This window comes from Trachemys scripta, chromosome 3, assembly GCF_013100865.1.
Source record: "Trachemys scripta elegans isolate TJP31775 chromosome 3, CAS_Tse_1.0, whole genome shotgun sequence".
Taxonomy (NCBI): Eukaryota; Metazoa; Chordata; order Testudines; family Emydidae; genus Trachemys; species Trachemys scripta.
This window is the reverse complement of record NC_048300.1, coordinates 38,080,674-38,096,916: the sequence shown is the minus strand read 5'-3', so window position 1 is coordinate 38,096,916 and position 16,243 is coordinate 38,080,674. Positions and strand designations below refer to the sequence as shown.

At 48.0% G+C, this 16,243-nt stretch overlaps 1 protein-coding gene across 3 annotated transcripts in view; it reads right to left on the bottom strand.

Moving 5' to 3' along the window:
* The window catches only part of HAAO (3-hydroxyanthranilate 3,4-dioxygenase), a 79,916-nt gene that overhangs the window by 39,329 nt on the left and 24,344 nt on the right, over positions 1-16,243 (bottom strand). For all 3 annotated transcript variants that reach the window (XM_034764465.1, XM_034764466.1, XM_034764464.1), the window contains exons 3-4: positions 4,759-4,842; positions 3,710-3,816 (exon numbers count right to left, since the gene is read on the bottom strand). In XM_034764465.1, the coding sequence (XP_034620356.1) occupies positions 3,710-3,816; positions 4,759-4,842 (191 nt within the window). The remainder of the gene's footprint in view (positions 1-3,709; positions 3,817-4,758; positions 4,843-16,243) is intronic.

Below are 16,243 nucleotides of genomic sequence, written 5' to 3'. Positions count from 1 at the left end.
TATTGCAGCACTGAGTGTCATGGTGGCTAACTTCTAGGCACCTAAAAATAATCACAGGAACAACACTGGGATCCACAAAGCAGTTAGGTGTCTGGCTTCTCTATACAGTGAACGGTGAGAGAGAGGCACCTAAGAAAGCAATTCACAAAAAGCCAACATGCTAGGTGAGCAGCTGTCTAAGCTAGCTGAGGGAGATGCTGAGGAGACGGGTGTGTGGTAAGCCCTGCCCCTCTCACAGAGATAGGCTCCTTCCGGTAGCCTGGATTTAAGTGCCTATCTCTGCTTAGTGATCCATGAATGGGAAACTGCCCTGGAGTCAGGTTGTTTAGGTTCCTCGGGTGTTTCTTGTGGGAATGAGTTAGGGCATGGTTACACTTGCAGATGTAGAGCACTTTGAGTTAAACCAGCCTTCATAGAGCGCAGTAGGGAAAGCGGTTCAATCTGTCCACACTGCCAGCTGCCAGCGCACTGGTGTGGCCACATTAGCAGCTCTTGCAATGGCCACAGAGAGCAGTGCATTGTGGTAGCTATCCCAGCATGCAAGTGGCTGCAACATGCTTTTCAAATGGGGGTGGGGTGGAGTGGAGTGTGACAGGGAGTGTGTTGTGTGTATGTGGGGGGAGTGAGGGGGGGGGGTGGGGGGGGGGGGGGGGCTGAGAGCATGTCAGCATGCTATCTTGTAAGTTCAGACAGCAGCAGAGCTCCCCTTCCCCCCCGACCTCTCTCTCTCTCACACAGCATTCCACAGTAATGGTTGCTCTGTCTCGGAGCAGATAAGCAGCCGGCTGTCAAATGGAGCTTTCAAAGGCCATATCCAAAACAGTGACAAGAGTGGCCACTTGACTTAGGGGGATTATGGGACGTTTCTGGAGGCTGATCAGAGCGCAGTAATGTAACACCTCGTTCACACTGACGCTGGGGCGCTCCAGCGGGGCGCATCAAACATTATTCTATTCGCCGAGGTGGAGTACCAGGAGTGCTCTAGCCATGGAGTCAGAGTGCTCTACGTGCCTTGTCAGTGTGGACGGGTAGTGAGTTAGTGCGCACGGGGCTCCTTTAATGCACTGTAACTCGCAAGTGTAGCCAAGCTCTCTGGCTCCCATATTTGAATGCCCCTGTTTGAAGAGAATTAAGTTAACGCAAACTAGGAACCTTTCAGTTCACACCCACAGCAGCTGCATGGGGGTGTTACAGAGCACCACTTTGGTGCACGCTGCTATTCACACCCCTGTAGTCTGAGCTGTGGGGCAGGGTAGACAAGCCCTTTATGGATAGTGCTCTGCCTAATAATCTTAACAGGGATTTAGAAATAGCCTGGGGGGTTGGCTACTTTGAATTTCTAGCTTTGCTTGATTGTTTCTTTGCCTGAACACTTTTAATTTATATAAAAACCTTGTGAAAAAATTCAGTGTTACGATTAAACTTAATTCCAGTGCAGCCTCAAAAGTGAGATCTGGTGCCTGGGAATATCAGACTAGTGAAAGTGAGATCCATGTTAAACGCATCAAATACTGGACTGTAAGTTCCTGCTCTTGATTTCTGTCACTGGTTGGCAGTGACAATGACCACTTTCTTATAATTAAGGTTTTACTGATTACCCATACAGGCACTAAACATGCAATCTGCATTATTTGTTAGCGTAGCTATTTACTGAAAAGTGTACTTGAATACAATTTAGTTTGCCAATTGCAAACAAGATGTTGGTTTTTTATTCCTTTTATTTCTCCACAGGTTATGAAAGCAAGAATATATCAGAATCAACAACTCTACATGAGCTTCTTAGAAATCATATGCCCCCTCTCTAACATTTACAGATTACATCTGGGAAGCAGAAGTTTTAACCAGGAAAGCTGATTCTATTTAATGTTGGTGAAGAACTTCAGTTTTAAAGTACAAATATACAAGGTTTCCTCAAGTATTAGTCTATTGTGTTTCCAGTTCAATATATCTTTGGTTTCTGGAAATAAACCAAGTGACTTTTTTTATAAATGCGTATGACTCTGAGCTGTTTTGAAAGGAAGATACAGTGCTGTAGCTGAACAGTATTTCAAGTATATTGGGTGTGCCCGTAACTCAGAATCCATTCAGGTGACTTTCTGAAAGCTGCTATTCTCAGTTCTTTTTTCTTTCTCTAGACTTCCCATTTGAACAAATTTATTCCTCTGGCTCAGCATATCTACTATAGGGAGTTCTTTTGGCTACTGTGACATGCCCCAATAGAAAGATCACAGCTCTTCAATGTCATGTTTTCCTGAATGTAGCTAATGAAAAAAAACGGATAACTCTGTTACTGCTATTGTTTAAGTCTTCTGTAAATCACATGAATAGCTGAAAACTCAGCTTGGTCAGTCTTCAGGGGCGGCAGGTTTGTATAATTTTTGGTGGTGCCCAGAATGGGGTCCAAGTCTCCCCCTCTCCCCCACGCACACACACCTGCCTCAAGCTCTGGGAGGGAGTTTAGGTGCAGGGGGGTTTGGGCTCTGGAAGGGAGTTTGGGTGCAGGAGGGGGTGAGGGGTCGGGCTCTGGGAGGGAGTTTGGGTGCAGGGTACGGGATCTGGGCTGGGGCAGGAGGTTAGGGTGCGGGAGGGGGTGAGGGATGCTGTGCTTACTTTGGGCGGCTCCCGAAAGTGACCCTAACACCCCTGTGGCAGCGGCTCCTAGCTGCGGGGTCTGGGGGTCTCCGTGCACTCCTGCTCGCAGGCACCACCCCCACAGCTCCCATTTGCTGCCATTCCAATGGCAGAGTTGGCGCTCGGGGCAGGGGCAGCGCACAGAGATATCCTGCCCCCAGGGGCCGCAGGGACGTACTGGCCACTTCCTGGAGTGGCACGCCGTGCGGAGTGAGGGCAGGCAGGAAGCCGCTTTAGCCCCGCTGCGCTGCTGGTGGTGGTGGCGGGGGCCCCCGGGCCCTTTTAAATTGCCCAGGGGTGGTAGATGGGGCCGGGAGATGCTCTGGGGGAGGCATGCAAGGGCGGCAGCTGGGCCGAGGCAGAGACCCAGCCCCGAACTTTGGTGGAGCTGGGTGACCGTGCTCTGAATATTCCTGGCGCACGGGCATCATGGCCCATACAACTCACCGCCCCTGTCAGTCTTATGCAGACAGTAACAACAATCCCCTTCTAAATTGGCCCAAGTCACTGCTATGACTTGCATTGTTAAACACTTAATAAATTCATCAGGGCTAAAAACCAAAGCTTGATCCTGTTCCCAGTGACATCAACAGTAACACGTCTACTGATTTCAATGGGAAATCAATGAGCAACACTGAAAAACACAGAGCCATTCTGAGCTACCGTTGACGTAGAGATTTTTGTCTAGTAGTTAGAGATGTAGACATATGTTCTGTTCCTGACTCCGCCACTCCTCTACCTCTCTATCTTTTGGTTTTTAAATGAAATTAACGATACAGTGTGCCAGTAATCTTGTAAACCTTGCTTGTTTCATGGTTTTAAAGTATTCTGAGATCCTTAGATGAAAGTTAGTATGTAAGTGCAAACATATAACATATTTATATAAGACATTTCAATGAAGAACACATTAGCTAAACCATTTACTAAATTGTGTGTGGGTAATAAATACATGCAATTTCCATTGGTAATTTATCAGGAAAAAAGTAGAATACAATACTGTAGTGAAACAATAACTGATTCTCATATTTTGAAGTTTAACAGATTAACTATATGTCCAAAATAGAAAACCATATTTCACCTAAGTCCATCTGTTTCTGTGTTTAGCCTTTTTCTCTCAATCACGAGTCCCACAGTATTTGCATATCTCTGAGGAGAATGTGGTATCCTGGCAGGTAGAAGAAACATCTGCCCAGACAAAGATATTGGAAACAATAAATATAACAGTGTCATGTAGGTTTATTTTCTTTTTTGCAGGCCTTGGTTCACCCTCTCGCTTATTCTCTATTCCTGTTGATATGATGTTTCTTGGCAACTGAGCGCACGTTGATACCAGCAGCAAAACAGATGCTGTTGCTAGCTTTCTCAGGCTGGTGTCCTGTTAATGACAAGCTTTCATTCAGCAGCGGGCATTGCCTTCTCGGATATTGAGCTGCTCTCTTGCCAGCTGTATCATTCGTGGCTGTTAGACAATCAAAATGAAGAACCAACTGGTCACCCTACCTGAGATCTAGAAAGTTACTATAATTTCTGAGCTGTGGTAAGTGAAATTAAAGGAAAGCTTGTTGTTAGCACAACAGGATTCCTAAATTAGTCCTCCATTACTATTTCTCCAACATGGCAAGTGCTTATTGTTGACTGATAGGGCATGTGGTTCTCTCCAGACCCAACTGACTAATAGGAGGTACTTGATCTGACAGAAAAAAGACAAACTGTGTGTGGGTCTGCGACTGCAGTTTGGAAATAAACTTGTTTTCCAGCAGCTACCTGCCTAAGTAGGCTAGTGCTGTGGTTAAACCCTGAGACTTTGTAAATAAGTGAACAAGGATTTGCCCCAATGTCCTTGGACAAAATGTTCCCTCCTCCTCCACACTATTTCCAGTGTTGTGTCTGGCTGCCATTTTATATCTCAGTTGTTGCTGCTTTTCACTGAAATTTTACGTGCAATATATCGTTTGTATAGCGGTTTGGTACCTTTTAGAATGGCATTTATTATATTGAATTCAAAATATTATTAATCATTAATTGATCATTACTTTATCTTGCACTGCAGTGGAAGGTTGATTTGAAATACTTGTTATGAGAGTCATTTAACACGTGCAATAATGACGAAAACAAACCCCAGTTTACCTCCCCTTCTCTGATGTGGATATCTCTGTGGTTTCCATTTTCAATTATCTTCAAGCACATGTCTCCTTCCACTTGGTAAAATAACTGTGTAGAAAAAATGACATTAAAGCATGTGAGTTTACTAAGGAGGCTCTAGCCTGCAATCCTTTGATCCCTAAGCCCTTAAGGATCTCTTGACAAGGGGGCGGGGCTAACTCAGGGAGGACAGAGGTTTAAAAAGCCAGCTCCTAAGCAACCAGAGGAGGTGGCAAAGCAATCAGGGGAATTTTGTGAGAGAGTGTAGAGAGGGAGCATGAGAGCCAGAAACACTTAACAAATAGACTCCCTGGTTAGACGGATAGCCCTCTCCCCCACCCAAAACAAAGAACAAACAAATAATCCCCACCTTTAAAGAGTACAAATATTGCAGGCAGAATTCCATCAGCAGAGTGGGGAGCTATCCGGTTTATTGCACTGAATGCAGCATGTGTGATTACCTGCCTTGTGGAGGGGAGGGATATGTGTGCATTTGATACAAGCAACTCATGCCCCTCCAGGACTGAGTACGGTCTCCAGAGGACAGAGTGGCTGAACTAGAGGAGCTAAGGGAGGCACAGAGGTATATAGCTGAGACTATCAGGAACACAGTAAAGCGGTCCCATTCTGAGTTTTGACCTCCTATGTGCCGTTGAGGAGGATGAAAGTCTTGGGGAAGGAGAAATCAAGCTGGAGAGGAAGGGAACTATCCCATACTTGGGACCCTTCTTCCAGATGATGTCATGGTATCCTCCTGCACAAACCCCAGTTATTAGGAAGAGACAGGTAATAGTAATGAGGAATTCAATTATTAGAAATATAGATGGTTGGGTTTGTGGTGACTAGGAGAACCGCATGGTGAACTGCCTGCTGGGTGCGTAGGTTATTGCATCTAGATAGACCAGTGGTCACCAACCCATAAATCCTGGAGACTCTCCCAGTCAATCATGATCTCTGTCCGCAGCGGTGCTGCCTGATGCTAAGACAGGCTCCCTGCCTGCCGCGGCCCCATACCACTCCCAGAAGTGGCCAGCATGCCCCCCCGCGACCCCACCGGTGGTGGGAGGGGCCAGGGGTCCCCACGCGCTGGTCCTGCCTGGAAGGGAAGTGTGGCCAATGGGAGCTGCTGGGGTGGTGCCTGCAGAGAGGGGCAGCATGTGGAGCCACGTGCCTCCCCCAGGGGCCGCAGAGGCACATTGGACCCTTCCGGGAGCGGCATGGCCACATGGTGCACTACTGGCTGGCAGGGTGTGGGGGTGGCCCAGCTCATGATGGGGAGGAGGTGCCAATGTGCCTGAGTGGGGCCAAGCCCTGCTTCACTACCACCTGGGACCCACCTGAGGTAAGCGCCCCCTCCTGGAACCAGCACCCTGAACCCCCAGCCCTGACCCCCCCTCCCAGAGCCAGCGCCCCATGCCCCCTCCTGCACTACAACACTCTGCCTCAGCCCGGAGCCCCCTCCTACATCCAAACTCTCTTCCAGATCCAGTACCCCATGCCCCCTCCTGCACCCCAACTCTCTGCCCCAGGCTCAGCCTGGAGCCTCCTACCACACTGTGAACCCCTCAGCCCCAGCTCAGAACCCCAACCCCCTCCCAGCCCAGTGAAAGTGAGTGAGGGTGGGGGAGAGCGAGCAACGGAGAGAGGGGGGTTGGAGTGAGTGGGGCAGGGCCTCGGGGAAGGGGCGGGGCTCAGGAAGGGGTGGAGTAGATCCTGGGCTGCCCTTAAATTCAAAAAGTGATCTTGGACATAAAAAAAGGTTGGAGACCACTGATAATGAGGTGGGCCAAAAAAAGAATTGAAGAGCAACTAGCAAAAGACACAATAACAAACAGCAATTTTTTCAGTACATCAGAAGTAGGAAGCCTGCCAAACAATCAGTGGGGCCACGGATAATCAAGGTGCCAAAGAAACACTCAAGGAATACAAGGCCATTGAGGAGAAGCTAAATGAATTCTTTGCATTGGTCTTCACTGCAGAGGATGTGAGGGAGATTCCCACACCTGAGCCATTCTTTTTAGGTGACAAATCTGGGGAAACTGTCCCAGATTGAGGTGTCACTAGAGGAGGTTTTGGAACAAACTGATAAAATTAAACAGTAATAAATCGCCAGGACCAGATGGTGTCCTGAAGGAACTCAAATGCGAAATTGCGGAACTAGTAACTATGGTATGTAAAGTCTTGTTTTAATTCAGACTCTGTACCAGATGACTGGAGGATAGCTAATGTAATGCCTATTTTTGAAAAAGGCATTCCTTGCAATTACATGCTGGTAATCCTAACTTCAATACTGGGAAATTGGTTGAACTACAGTAAAGTACAGAATTATCAGACACATAGACGAACATGATATGTTGGGGAAGAGTCAACATGGTTTTTGTAAAAGGGAAGTCATGCCTCGTCAAGATATTAGAATTCTTTGAGGGTTTCCAGTTGAAATAGTGTACAGTAACTCCTCACTTAGCATTGTAGTTATGTTCCTGAAAAATGCAACTTTAAGTGAAACAATGTTAAACGAATCCAATTTTCCCATAAGATTTAATGTAAATGCGCGGGGTTAGGTTCCAAGGAAATTTTGGGGGGGCAGACAAAAGGCATTATATACTGTACAGTATTGTACTGTGGTTGGGAAGTGCCCCTGGCTTACCCCACACAGGCACAGCCTGCTGCAGGCAAGGATGCTAGGAAGCACCTTGCGCAGCAGCAGCAGCAGCTTCCCCCGAGAAGAACAGGCGCCGACTTTGCCGGGGGATGCTCCAGGCACGCCTCGTCCCGTCCCCGCTCCACTCCAGGCCCGTGTCTTCCCACCCTCACTCCACCTCCTCTCCGGAGCACGCCGTGTCTCCGCTCCGCTCCACCCCCCATTTGGCGGCACTTAGGACTTTCTGGGAGGGAGGGGAAGGAGCAGAGACGTGGCACTTCCCCGCTCCTCCCCCTCCCTCCCAGAAAGTCCTAAGCACCACCAAACAGTTTGGCGGTGAGGGAAGCGCTGGGAGGGACGAGGAGGAGGTTGAGAAGAGGAACTTGTGCCATGCTCCCTTGTAAAGTTGCTGCTTTTCCACAGAAGTGGACAGAGCAGGCAGCCAAACGACGACATAAGGGAGCATTGTACAACTTTAAACGACCATGTTCCCTAACTGAGCAGCGACGTAACTTTGAAACAACGTTAAGCAGGAGGACGTTAAGTGAGGAGTTACTGTACTTGGACTTTCAGAAAGCCTTTGAGAAGATCCCGCATCAAAGGCTCTTAAGCAAAGTAAGCAGTCATGGGATAAGAGGAAAGGTCCTCTCATGGATCAGTAACTGATTAAAAGTTGGACTGGATGACAGGGGATGGATCACTCGATAATTGCCCTGTTCTGTTCATTCCTGCTGAAACATCTGGTACTGGTTACTGTTGGAAGAGAGGATAGTGGACTAGATGGACTATTGGTATGAACCAAGATGGACTATTAGTCTGAACCAGTAAGACCATTTTTATGTATCAGTAGATTCAATATAGCCACTTCAACTGCTGTATACCTAGACATAAGATCCAATAAAATTACTTTTTGACTGTAACACTACAGTATCAGATTTTCATTCAACCCAATGGGAGTTAGGCACCTAACCTGCTTAATGCTCTTGAAAATGCCACTGAGTACCCATCTGCATCTTTAGGCATCTAAATTCCTTTGAAAATCATGGGACTTCGTGTATGTCTGGAGAGAACCCTTTGCGTGATTGTGGCCATATTTGGTATCGCGTGCATGTCAGTTTAGGAGTGAGTGACACTCTACTTGTTCTCCATTAGTACTATTGTATTTGACTTCTCATTATGCCATATTTCAGTTCAACTGAAACGTGCTTCCCTTTTAAATTTAAAATCTTTTTCAACTAGTCAGTGAAATTAAATGCCAGATTTTCAGAGGCCCTCAAGATAGCCTCCAACTATTCATGCCCACTCTTTCACAACTACTCATGCCTGCTCTTTTACAGATGTTTGTTTGAGCTTTCCAAAATGGGAGCAAAACCCCACTTGTACACTAATGCACTTAATTTCTGTCACTGCTACTGCACCTCTTCCCTCTGTGTATGTGAAAGGATTGGCCATTGAATTCGGGTAGCTGCAGATCTAACAGACCCAGCCCTCTCCTCCAATGGCCCTCCCACAGCCCTCCCCCCCCCGTCCCTCTCTTCATGACTGTAAGGTACTATCTGCCTGGAGTGCTGGACTCTGCAATGCACTGGAGTCACATCTGTTCTCGACACAATTAAACTACAGATCTGTTCTTCTGTAAGCAGGGCTCTGTGTGGCCTGGATTAGGGGCACAATTTCCCTCATTCTATGTAAACCAGAGCAAAAATAAAGAAACTTTACGGCTCTCACTGTGCTGCCCACCCCCTGACTTAACCAACAGTCCCTCCCCACCACTGTAACTGCTTCCATATGGCTTACATTTGCTCTAGGACTCTCAAACCAGATAGGTATCTAAATGGATGCAATTGCTGGTGCTGTTAATTTTACTGATAATACCTGCGGCATGGTTAAGGCCCAGTTAAAAATCATGGCTATGATGAGACTAACTTTCTTTGCAGTGTTTTGGTATTTCTGTTTCTAATCTTGGCAAAAATCAGGACGTGTGTGAACATTCAGAACAAAACAAAACCAAAAAAACAACTTTGTTCTTATTCCAGAAAATAGTCTTACTTGATTTTTCCTGTTCTTACCTGATTCCAAACCAGTTCACACGTTTCTAGAAAATGGAATGGTAAAGGAGGAGACCCCCATCCCCATTGCTCACTTCATGTCAGGGGGTATTAATATGGACAGGGGTGCCAGAACTAGGGGGAGAGGAGGGACTGGGGCCATGCTCCCCCCTCCCCCATTTTTACATGCAGTAAGAGTGAGCAACAGGGGGAGGGAGGTGGAGAGGAGCGGGGGGATAGGGTCACGGGAGAAGAGGCAGCACAGGAGTGGGGCCTTGGGGGAAGGGTGGCGCAAGGCCACAGTTTGGTCACCTGTGGCCCCCCCCCCCCACACACACAGTTAGAAACTTTCTGCCACTCCTGAATGCGGATAAATTATAGCACTGACTTCATAGGTAGCACATAATGGAGGCTAGGGAAGGATAGACCTCCCCAGACCTCATGCTGTTGGGGGCTGGGGGGCAGTGGTGGATTATCACATGAGCCTATGGGTTCCATGCTCAGGGGCCCAGCCAATTTGGGATCCCCTGAAAAATTTTCCCGTGCCATGGCCCTGGCACGAGGAGATCTTGCTCCCCGCTGTGGAGATTTTCTGATCTCGGGGCCACAGAGGAGGGCAGAGGGGGCCTGAAAGGAGTGAGTGGGGGGTGGGGCCTCGGGGGGAAGAGGTGGCGTTGAGGCAGAATGGGGAACAGGGCAGAATGGGAACGGGGCCCTGGGCGGAATGGGGGCAGACTGTGGGGGAAGGGGTGGGGCCATGGGCGGGGCCGTGGGCAGAAGGGGGGAGGGGCTTCAGGCTCGGAATTCCAGCAAGGGCCCAGAGCTCCGCCGTTGTCCCAGCCAGGGCTGAGAGCTCAACCCCGGCCCGTGGCCCTCAGACCCAGCCAGAGCCATGGGGAGGAGGGGCCAAGCTCTTACCCCCCCCCCCGCCCACCCCAGCTGAGGCCACAGGGGGGCTGAGAGCAGTGAGCGGGGGCGTGGCCTTGATCGGAAGAGGCAGGGCAGGGGGCTAGCCCTCCCTGGGAGGAAGCTTCACCCACTGCCCATGTCTGAATTGTTCACCTAACCATGGTCTGAATCCCTTTATTGTCCCTGTATTCCATTTAACTTCCCCTATCTCTCTCCCTCCCCTCCCCCCCCCCGCCTTGTCATTTTTCTTTGGTCTGGTGTCAGTGAGTGATTGTGTAAAATGCCACAATAGGCTTCATTGACAAGGCTGATGGCTCATTTTACAGCATAAAGTGACTCGAGTGGAAGATTGCTCTATAACCCATCCCTTTTGGGGGAATTTTAAGACCGACAGTGACTATCACAAAGGCCTGTTCATTGGCCATGTTGGTAATTGAAAAGTAGTTTCTGAAGTGCTCTCTTTCGTAGCCATATTTTGCTGATATCTGCTGCTCAGGGTTCTGCTGCAGAACATTACCATGGAAACATAGACTAGGAAGACAGAAAGGGCCAAGGTCTGCTAATGTCCAGCCCCAGGAAATCACTCAGGCACAGTTACATCCTCTCTTCCTAATGGCTAACTCCCAACTTTATTGCTGTGACTAAAAATAAAAATCTCAAAGTGCCCTGATTGTAAAATTCCTCCCTGATCCCAAAGTTGTTCTGTTTATACCTCTATGGGTGAATTTCACCCTTGTGCAGAGGTAAAGTTGTCAACTTTCTAATTGCACAAAACCGAACACCCTTGCCACACTCCTGCCATGCCCCTGTCCCGAGGTCATGTCCCTCCTCCAGCCCTGCTCTGAGGCCCCACCCCCCCACTAACTCCATCCCCCATCATCCATCGCTCGCTCTCCCCCACCCTCACTCACTTTAACTTAGCTGGGGCAGGGGGTTGGGGTGCGGGTGAGGGTGAGGGCTCCAGCTGGAGGTGCAAGCTCCGGGGTGGGGCTGGAAATGAGGGGTTAAGGGTGTTGGAGGGGGTGTGACAGGTTGGATCACAGAACCCCCCTGGGGACCTGCCAACTGATGTGTCAAGACTACTTCTGCCCCTGCTTTCCTGCCCTGGCAGCTTGGGACTTCAGTGCCCAGCTTTGTTTGAGCCAGACCTGCTAGCCTGCTGCAAACCCAGACCCAGGTCTGAACCACATCCCTGAACAGCTGTAGACTTAATTGAAAGCAACGTAAGAAGGGTTCCTGTCTTTAACACTCAGATGCCCAACGCCCAATGGGGTCCAAACCCCAAATAAATCTGTAAACTCATAAATTGTTCGCCCGCTATAACACTGATAGAGAGATATGCACAGCTGTTTGGGCCCCCTCCAGGTATTAATACATACCCTGGGTTAATTAATAAGTAAAAAGTGATTTTATTAAATACAGAAAGTAGGATTTAAGTGGTTCCAAGTAGTAACAGACAGAACAAAATGAAATCATAGAATATCAGGGTTGGAAGGGACCCCAGGAGGTCATCTAGTCCAACCCCCTGCTCAAAGCAGGACCAATCCCCAGACAGATTTTTGCCCCAGATCCCTAAATGGCCCCCTCAAGGATTGAACTCACAACCCTGGGTTTAGCAGGTCAATGCGCAAAGCACTGAGCTACTCCTCCCCCCATAATAAAACATGGAAGTCTAAGCCTAATACAGTAAGAAAACTGAATACAGATAAAGCCTCACCCTCAGAGGTGTTCCAGCAAGCTTCCTTTTACAGACTAGTCTCCTTCTAGTCTGGGTCCAGCAATCACTTCCCCCCTCCCCCATAGTTACTGTCCTTTGTTCCAGTTTCTCTCAGGCATCCTTGGGGATGGAGAGGCTATCTCTTGAGCCAGCTGAAGACAAAATGGAGGGGTCTCCCAGGGGTTTAAATAGAGTTTCTCTTGTGGGTGGATACCCCTCCCCCCCCGTGTAGAATTCCCTCCGATTAGTCAGTTGGGTCTGGAATAACAACAATATCTGTTAAAGTGCAGGTGTCTTGGCATTTAGCCACCAATGCCATGAGGTGGTGTGCCTCAGTTTCCCCTTCTACACAGCAGCATGGGCCTGTTATGCTTTTGCTGCTGTGCCAAGCTTCCAGCCTGTTTACAGATCTAAGCTGCAGGGTAACATGCTTGCGGGACTGTCTTGTCACCATCCCTAGCATGTACAACAATTTCTTCCACAAATCAGGTATGTCCCACACCTTTAAAGTGTTTACCACTAGCATTAACACCTTTGTTTTAACCCATATATGAATTAGCAAAAGACACAAGATTAACAGCAATCTACGGTGGACAGGCTTTGTTCACGTGATTTAGCTTGTGTCTACTGCATTTTCCCATTTCTTTGTATCCCCTGGTAGGCACTCTGATGCAGATTCTTCTGCCTCTTTGGAGAAGGCTTTTAATTCAGGCATGTGTTTGAGGCTTTGGCAAGGAAAGGGTGTACTGCAACCATGCCTGCCCTTGGCCCCTCCCTCTGGAATTTCTCTGGGCTGGAACCCACTCCCATGTGAAGCTTCACCCATGCAGAGATTTTTTCCTCCTGCCTTGAAGAGACAGTTTTATCTCTTACAAGCATAGCAAGAACATCTTTCAATGGGGTGCTTTGGATTGGTAAGATCCCCTTGGATACCCCTCTTTCTTTTAGTTGGGGGGGTGCCCCCTTCCAGTAGATATGACCCCCACTTTCTCCTTAAACCCTGATGCACAGGAGAGGAATCTGGCATTTTGAATGCAGATTCTTCACCCTCCTCCTGGGAAAGATCCTCCCTACAAAAGGTGGGCGGACTCTCCACCCCGCCCTCACCTTCCATTTGGGCTTCCCTCTCTGAGTCAGACACTCCTGTGTCCCCCAAAAGGGAAGGTGACCCTGGTCCAGCTGTGGGCTACAGGAACTGACTACAACCATCCCTGCCCCCGGAGCTGCATTCTTTGATGCTGTAAGAGACACCTTTCTATTCCCCCAGCAGTCCATGTGACTTCACCCTCCCTCCGGGATCACAAGATCCCTTCTCACTGCTAACCAACCCTGGCACAGATTCTGCCACATTAAAAAAATCATTCCCTAGTAGAAAAGGTGCAAAATTGTGTGCCACTGTTGCAACAGTCAGCTCAGCCTGCAAAGGACTAGTTTGCATTTGTACTTTAGCTAAAGGTGCAAGGACTTTGTAACCTCCCACCAGTTCTAATTCTGCCATTTTCCCTGGCAACAAATCCTTCTCCTGGATCAGGTCCCTCCTGACCACAGAAATTTCAGCCCCCGGATCTCTCAATCCAACGAGTAATTCGCCATTCAGTTTAATGGCATGCATATGCTCACTGCTTGGTGGTGCAGAAGCAAGCTTTATAAATCCTGTGTGGAAAGAGGCCGCAGCCTGGCTCTGAGAAGTAGCAGCTTCATGTTTTACTTGCTGCCTGTTTCCACTCAGCAAGGGACACTTATTCCTCAGGTGCTCAGTGGACTTACAATGATACCTCTTAGGCTCCTCTGCTTGAACAGGAAATTTGGGACAAGTAACAGGGGAATGGGGAGGTGAACGCCCAGCCTCCTTTTTCCCCAGGGGTAAAATGGTGATTTTGTTTTCGCCCAACCCTGTACCCCTCTGCCAGTGGTTTATGTTTAATTGCAGCTTGTGCTTGCTCAGAAGAGTCTGCAAACCCAGCTAATTCACCCACTGCATTTACCTTTTTAACCCACAAATACTGTTTTACATCATCACTGCACATATTCAGGAATTGTTCCTGAGTAACCAAATCACACATTCCTTCAAAGCTTGTAATGCCTTTCCCCCTCACCCACTTATCTATCAAATTTCTCATTTCATTTACATAAGCTACATTACTCAGTCCAGATCCCCTCTTAAAACTCCTGAATTTAACCCTGTAGGTTTCAGGGGTAACCTGAAACTGTTTCAAAACCAGTTCCTTAAATTTACCATAGTTTGAAGCATCAATAGGCATCTTATTGAATATGTTCAGAGCTCTGCCAGTCAGTGTGGTCATCTTTTGATCTTCAGGGATTACATGGAGGGTGCACAGTCTCTCAAAGGTGATGAAATGTTTGGCAATATTGCTGGATTCATCATACTGTGGACATAGTTTGGATATGGGAGGGGGTCAGGGCTGGGGTAGGGGTTTGGGGTGTGGGAGGGGTTGTGTGGTGTGGGCTCTGGGAGGGAGCTCAAGGCAGGGGCAGGGGATTGGGGTGTGGGCTGTGGGCTCTGGGAGGGAGTTTGGGTGTGGGAGGGGAGTTCCTACCTGGGGCAGGGGGCTGGGGTGTAGTGGGGGGGGCAGGGTATGGGCTCTGGTAGGGAATTAGGGTGCTGGAGGGGGCTCCAACCTGGGGCAGGGGATGTGGGGTGTGGGTTCCGGCCAGGCAGTGCTCACCTCAGGCGGCTCCTGGTCGGTGGTGCAGCAAAGCTAAGGCAGGCTGCCTGCCTGCTCTGGCTCCGTGCTACTCCGGGAAGCAGCTGGCATGTCCGGCTCCTAGATGTAGAAGCAGCTAGTTGGCTTTGCATGGTGTGCATGGAAAAAAGCCCATTGAATTCTATGGTACAGGGCCCTAATGGAATACCAAGGAACCCTAACTCTGAATTCATTGCTGTGTTGTTAAGAGTTGTTTTGCAAATAGTGGTGTGTGATGTTGGTGGGGGTTTCTTTGGTTTTTTTCATTATACCCAATTCAAGTATTGCAAGCATCTATATTATAATGCTTTTCACAGCAAGTTGAGGTTTAGTCTTTGAGATGGTTTTCAGGAAAATAATGTCTTTTTAAAGAAAAATATGAGCTTTTCATTCACCTAAAAATCATTTGATATTTTGAGGAGCACATGTGGCAGTAATTATCCAGTTCATTACTGTGCTAATTATATCCTCTGAACTTTATCAAGACAACTGTCATCTGTTTAATGGCTCATTGAGTTACAGCCCATGACCCTTCCATTTCAACAGTCATAGGAATAGCTAGTAATAAATATAGGACTATTGTCCTTTGCTGAAACACTGTCATCCATATGCTGGTAGAACCTCTCCATACTTTGGGGCAAATCCAACCCTTCCTACACAGCCACAGAAAATCCTTTGGCATGGTAAGCAGTTTGGTTCCAGTAGGTGGGTGTGGTTGCAGTGAGCACGTGGACAGAGCATCTGTTCAGTGCCCAGCCTTAGAACATATCATCTGCTTCTTTGTCTGTTTTGAGAGAGAATCCGATGTCCAGTGTCAGTAACATGCGGGAGACAAAGGAAATCAGACTATTCTGTTTATTCTGGTAGCTTTTCTTTTCATTTTTTAATCAGTTATATTGTGTCCCCCCCAAAGTGCTATGGGCCCTAGACAGATCCCTGCTCCAAAGAACCTATGGTCTAGAACGTACAGACAAGAGGCGAGAAGGAAACAAGGGTAGGCTTGGGTTGTTTAAGGTCTTCTAATTTTTGTACTCTTCTTTAGTTTGTTTTTCGGTAGTCTCCCAAAGTTTACACATCTTCTTCCCCCAGCCTTCTCTCTGTGTTTTTTTTATTTGAGCCCTTTCTTATTTACTATCTGATACGCTCCCATTCCTGTTATTGCAAAACTTCCCTGCTTTCTTATTAATCCTTAATTATTACCTCCCCCCTCCCAGCCACCCTCCCAGAGTTATCATTAATTCAGAAGTAGCCTTTTATCTTAATCATATGGCTTTATATTGCAGAAGTGTTAAATACCCAATGTCTCTATTGAGAGCTGCAGGTGCAAAGCATTTCTGAAAATTAATCAATAACCCTTGAGATTGGCAGTTTGGTTTTGGTCTAGTTCCCTTGAGCTTTCTGGAGTATCCAAGACTTACCTCCTCTCCTTAATTCTGCTCCACCCCCATCC